Source organism: Microtus ochrogaster, chromosome 7, assembly GCF_000317375.1.
Source record: "Microtus ochrogaster isolate Prairie Vole_2 chromosome 7, MicOch1.0, whole genome shotgun sequence".
In the NCBI taxonomy this organism is placed as follows: Eukaryota; Metazoa; Chordata; class Mammalia; order Rodentia; family Cricetidae; genus Microtus; species Microtus ochrogaster.
The window spans coordinates 18888039-18894223 of record NC_022014.1 but is presented as its reverse complement, the minus strand read 5'-3'; the positions used below and the strand labels follow the sequence as shown (position 1 = coordinate 18894223).

Genomic DNA, 6185 nt, shown 5'->3' with positions numbered 1-6185 from the left:
CAGGCTGGTCTCGAACTCACAGAGATCCGCCTGCCTCTGCCTCCTGAGTGCTGGGATTAAAGGCGTGCGCCACCACCGCCCGGCTTGGACAGCATCTCTTACATGGGCTTTTTACCCTGTCCCCTCCAGCCTTGTTACTCATGACTCCTACAACTGTCCCTTCATTTTTATTTTTTTCAAGACAGGGTTTCTCTGTGTAGCTTTGGAGCCTGTCCTGGAACTCACTCTGTAGACCAGGCTGGCCTCGAACTCACAGAGATCCATCTCCCTCTGCCTCCCAAGCGCTGGGATTAAAGGGGTGCACCACTACCGCCTGGCTATGTCTTTGTATTTTAATCCCTGTTGTTTAGGGCTGGTGGCTGCCTTCCTCCAGTTCTAAAACAAGGAGAAGGAGAAGGGGAGATGGAAGAACCACACCAGGGGCTCCAGTGTGACCCCGTCTTTCTTCTTCATGTGGCGCTGGTCCCTCCATCTTTCTCAGCCAGACTTTTACCAGCAAATCCGCTTGCAGGTTCATGCTGCTTTACCCAGCACAGCCCAGAGAGGACTTCCAGTCAGTCTCTTAACTTTTGATCCCTTTGACCCCGAAAGGCCAGGGCAACCCAGAGTTCCAAGTGACCTGTTTAGGCCAGATGCACAGCTCCAGGTCACTCCTGGTCCCAGGGCATTTGGTCAGCTAACCTTTGAAACATGTACCTGGAAAAGATAAGAAGGTGCAAACTGAAAATAAGTTTGTTCTCAGCTGCCCAGTTTTACTGCAGCCAAGAATAACATTTGGTTGACATTAGCATTAAGAAGCTACTGTGGGCTGGGTAGCGGTGGCACTCGCCCTTAATCCCAGCACTTGGGAGGCAGACAGAGGAGGATCTCTGTGAGTTCAAGGCCAGCCTGGTCTACAGAGCTAGTTCCAGAATAGCTAGGGCTACACAGAGAAACCCTGTCTTGAAAACAAAAACAAAAAAACAAAACAAAACAAAAAAGACAAAACAAAACAAAAATAAACCAGAGCCTGCTGTGAGCCTGGTGTTGTGAATCACACCTCAGCTATCTGGAAACAGAAGCAGGCAGAGCTCTGTGAGTTGCTGGCCAGCCTATACAGTAAGACCCTATCACCTTCAATGACAATGACAAAAGCCTATTGTGTGTTTAGTACGGTGCTAAGTGCTTTACATACAACTACCCACCCCAACGGCACTAGGGAAGGCAGGTATATTGCTGGCTCATTTCCCAAGCTTAGAGATGTTCAGTAATGTTCAGTAATTTGGTCTGGGGGTGTAGCCCAGTCGGGAGAGTGCCTGCCTAACATGTTTATATCCCTGAGTTGGGTCCCCAAGCTACATATAGCTGGTGTGGTGGCACACACCTGTAATCTCAGTACTTTGGAGCAGGAAGATCATGAGTTCAAAGTCATCCTCAGTTACTTTAGACACCTCAGGGTCGGTCTACTCTAGGCAGTGTGGGGATTCAGAGTCCATCAGCAGGTCCAGGACGTTTTTGGCTCAAGTTTACAAGCAGAGTAAAGCACGATTAATAAAAACTCAGAGACAGAAATTGGGGTTCAACCTAAAGGTCAGAAAAGTAAAACAGCCAGCCACTGGCTCTTACCTCTACCTCAGTCCAAAATGGCGATCCTGCCTCCAGGAATCTCAGAATGAGACTGAACATGAGAGCTGTTTCCTCCCCTTTTATAATCCTCTCTAGGACAGGAACTAAAGGTGTATACCACTGGGATTAAAGGCATTCACCGCCTGGTCTCTATGGCAAACTAGCGTGACTACTGGGATTAAAGGTGTGTGTCGTTGCCTGGTCTGTAAGGCTGGCCAGTGTGGCTGTTTTACTTTTTTGGTCCTCAGGCAAGCTTTACTTATTAAAATACAAGCGAAATGCCACTACAGCAGAGAGTTGGGGTGGGGGTGCTGGGGACAGGGTAAGTGTCTAGGGAGTCGTATCTTCATCATTGACTTAGAGGGCTAAGGGACAGTCTAGAGCTTCCCAAACCACTAGAAGACAAATTTCCCTGGTGTGACGTCTGAAAAGCAGAAGCTCCTGGAATCTAGGAGGGTGAAGCTAGAGGTACTGCCACACATTACATAAACCACCCACCCCCACTACAGAGAATCATCCAGCACCAATGTTAACTATCCTAAGGCCAAGAACCTCCGGGTATCCTGAGAAGGGGAGGCTGTCCCCACCCACCACTGAAGGGTCTTGGAAAGTCACTGTGGGAACTAGAAGACAATGCATCAGACACAGCTGACCAAGAGGTCTCTTTTTAGGGTCTTAAAGGAGCAATGGATTCGAGCTAAGTACGAAAGACAGGAATTTATAGCTGACGAGAAAGCTGTCTCAGCCCCAGGTAAAGTTCCCATGCTGTCTGCATGTATGTATGTGCACCGCGTGTATGCAACGCACCCACAGGCCAGGACAGGGTATTGGATCCCCTGAGACTGGAGGTGTGACGGTTGTGAGCCGTGTGGTTGTTGGGATTTGAACTTGGGTCTTCTGGGAGAGTAGCCAGTGCTCTCAGCCCTGAGTTATCTCTGCAGCTGAAGTTTTTTGTTTAATGTTTTGAGGTCTATGTATTAATGAGCTCTAGAGAAATGAAAGGTAGGGGTAGACTTGGTGAGGGGCTTGAGCCTCTCTTTCCACACTCATGCAGGGCACAACCTGGCTGGCAGCCCTAGACCTAGGACAGCGTCCATTCCACTGACTTGAATTCTCAAGCTGCCGCTGTCCCGAGAACAAAGCTTCCAGGATTTCCAGGATGCAAACTATTCCTCAAACGAGTGTCTTGGGGTCACTCTTTTTTTTTTTAAAGATTTATTTATTTATTATGTATACAACATTCTGCCTCTGCCCGCATGCCAGAGGAGGGCACCAGATGTCAGTACAGATGGTTGTGAGCCACCATGTGGTTGCTGGGAATTGAACTCAGGACCTCTGGAAGAGCAGCCAGTGTTCTTAACCTCTGAGCCATCTCTCCAGACCTTGGGGTCACTCTTATACTCTTTTTTTTCTATGAGACAGGGTTTCTCTGTGTAGCCCTGGCTGTCCTGGAACTCACTCTGTAGACCAGGCTGGCCTCAAATTTAGAGATCCACCTGTCTCTGCCTCCTGAGTGCTGGGATTAAAGTCATGAGCCACAACTACCATCCCTAAATTAAAAAGAAAAGAAAAAAAAAAGAAGACAAAGAAAAAGTCAGGTGGTAGTGACACACACCTTTAATTCCAGCACTCAGGAAGCAGAGGCAGGCTGATCTCTGTGAGTTCAAGGCCAGCCTGGTCTACAAAGTGAGTTCCAGGATAGCCAGGGCTGTTACACAGAGAAACCCAGTCTTGAAAAAAAAAAATTACCAGCACTTGGGAGGCAGAAGCAGGTGGATCTCTGTGAGTTTGAGACCAGCCTGGTCTACAGAGCTAGTTCCAGGACAGGCTCCAAAAACCACAGAGAAACCCTGTCTCGAAAAACCAAAAAAAAAAAAATTAACTTCATTTTTATGTGTATGATTTTATGTGTATGGTCTGAATGTATGTGTGCACCACATGCAACACTAGTACCCTCGGAGTCAGAAGAGAGCGTTTGATCCCCTGGAACTGGAGTTATGGGTGGTTGTGAGCAGTTATGTGGGTGCTGGGCCCTGGGTCCTCTGCAGAGCAAGTGCTCTTAACTGCTGAGCCATCTCTCCAACATCTTGTCCTTTCTTTGCTACAGCATGCTGTGTGGCCAAGGCTGGTATTGAAATCATGACCACTCCCCTTCCTCAGCCGAGATGCTGGGATCACAGGCCTTGCCACACCTGTCTTCCAGTGAAGTGGGTTGAGCTCAGGGAGAGACGAGACAGAGAAGTTTTGTGCAGTAGGTGGCTACTGAAAGTCTATAAAGTTGGCCCAGGTAGGACCCTGTGTCCTGCACCTGAAATAGCCCAGTTAGATTGGCTGTATTTGAGAGGCAGGTGGGGGCTCTTCCTACCCTCAGGAACTTGAGGCATTCTTCAGCTTTTTATGTTGACTTCATGATTTAATTCTTCTTGCCCTTGGTGGCTCAGGTGACAGAGAAGGGTTCCTGTGGAAGCGGGGGCGTGACAATGCCCAGTTCCTGAGAAGGAGGTTTGTCCTTCTGGCAAGAGAAGGCCTCCTGAAGTACTACACAAAAGAGGAGGTAAGAGGCCAGGCTGCCTGTGCTTCCTCAAGATCGCTCCGCTCGCCAAGGCCTTTGTGGACAGTTTCTTGTCTTTTTTTTTTTTGACATTTAAGAATTTTTTTACTGATATTTATTGAGCTCTACATTTTTCTTTGCTCACCTCCCTGCCTCTCCCCTCTCCCTTCAAACCTCCCCCAATGTCCCCATGCTCCCAATTTACTCAGGAGATCTTGTCTTTTTTTACTTTCTACTTCCCATGTAGATTAGATCTATGTAAGTCTCTCTTAGTGTCCACATTGTTGTCTAAGTTCTCTGGGATCGTGGTTTGTAGGCTGGCTTTCTTTGCTTTATGTTTAAAAACTACCTATGAGTGAGTACATGTGATAATTGTCTTTCTGGGTCTGGGTTACCTCACTCAAAATAATGATTTCTAGCTCCATCCATTTTCCTGCAAAATTCAAGCTTTCGTTATTTTTTCTATTGTGTAGTACTCCATTGTGTAAATGTACCACATTTTTCTTATCCATTCTTCGATCGAGGGGCATTTAGGTTGTTTCTAGGTTCTGGCTATGACAAACAAAGGTGCTATAAACATATCTAAGCACATGTCCTTGTGGCATGATTGAACATCCTTTGGATATATACCCAAAAGTGGTATTCTGGGACTTGAGGAAGGTTGTTTCCTAATTTTCTGAGAAATCGCCATAGTGACATCCAAAGAGGTTGTAACAGCTTGCATTCCCATCAGCAATGCAGAAGTGTTCCCTTTTCCCCATAACCTCCCCAGCATAAGTTGTCATCAGTGTTTTTGGCCATTCTTACAGGTGTAAGATGGAATCTCAGAATTGTTTTGGTTTGCATTTCTCTGATGACTAAGGATGTTGAACATCTCCTTAAGTGTCCTTCAGGCATTTTAGATTTCTCTGTTGAGAGTTCTCTGTTTAGGTCTGTACTTCATTTTTTATTAGATTATGTGATCTTCATTTTTTTATTAGATTATGTGATCTTCATTTTTTTATTAGATTATGTGATCTTTTGGTGTCCAATTTCTTGAGTTCTTTGTATATTTTAGAGATCAGACCTCTGTCTGATGTGGGGTTAGTGAAGATCTTTTCCCATTCTGTAGGCTGTCATTTTGTCTTGTTGACCATGTCCTTTGCTTTACAGAAGCTTTTCGGTTTCAGGAGGTCCCATTTATTAATTGTTTCTCTCAGTGTCTGTGCTACTGGGGTTATATTTAGGAAGTGGTTTCCTGTGCCAATGCGTTCAAGTGTACTTCCCACTTTCTCTTCTATAAAGTTCAGTGTGGCTGGCTTTATGTGGAGGTCTTTGATCCATTTGACTTGAGTTTTGTGCATAGTGATAGATATGGGTCTATTTTCATTCTTTTACATGTTGATATCCAGTTATGTCAGCACCACTTGTTAAATATGCTTTCTTTTTTCCATTTGATATCTTTTGCTTCTTTATCAAAGATCAGGTGTTCGAAGATGTGTGGATTGATATCCGGGTCTCCTATTCGGTTCCATTGGTCCTCCTGTCTGTTCTTATACCAATACCAAACAGTTCCTTGTCTTACAGAGGACTTCAGCCATGGCCAGCAGGACATTCTCGTATTTTTCCTTGGCTACTGTCAGTCCAGTCTACTCAACAACCACACTCTGGTCACTTAAAATCGCTTAGCTTGGTCCATTTCATTGTTGTTGTTCTGTACTTTTTTTTCCTGTGTGAGACAGAGTCTCACTACGCAGCCCTTACAACCCAGAATTTGATATGTAGTTCAGGATAGCCTTGGGCTCATATAGAGCCACTGAGGTTTACCTCTTGAGTCCTGGGATTAAAGGAGTCTATCACTATGCCTGGCCGAAAACAATTTTCTTTCTTTTTTTTTTTAAAAGGTGTAGGTTTGGAGAGGAGTCTCTCTCTTTTTTTTTTAATATTTATTTATTTATTTATTATGCATACAATATTCTGTCTGTGTATATGTCTGCAGGCCAGAAGAGGGCACCAGACCTCATTACAGATGGTTGTGAGCCACCATGTG

At 45.4% G+C, this 6185-nt stretch overlaps 1 protein-coding gene across 1 annotated transcript in view; it reads left to right on the top strand.

Moving 5' to 3' along the window:
- The window catches only part of Adap2 (ArfGAP with dual PH domains 2), a 28530-nt gene that overhangs the window by 4808 nt on the left and 17537 nt on the right, over positions 1-6185 (top strand). Inside the window, exons 4-5 of the mRNA XM_026780611.1 lie at positions 2277-2356; positions 4047-4159. Of these exons, the coding sequence (XP_026636412.1) occupies positions 2277-2356; positions 4047-4159 (193 nt within the window). The remainder of the gene's footprint in view (positions 1-2276; positions 2357-4046; positions 4160-6185) is intronic.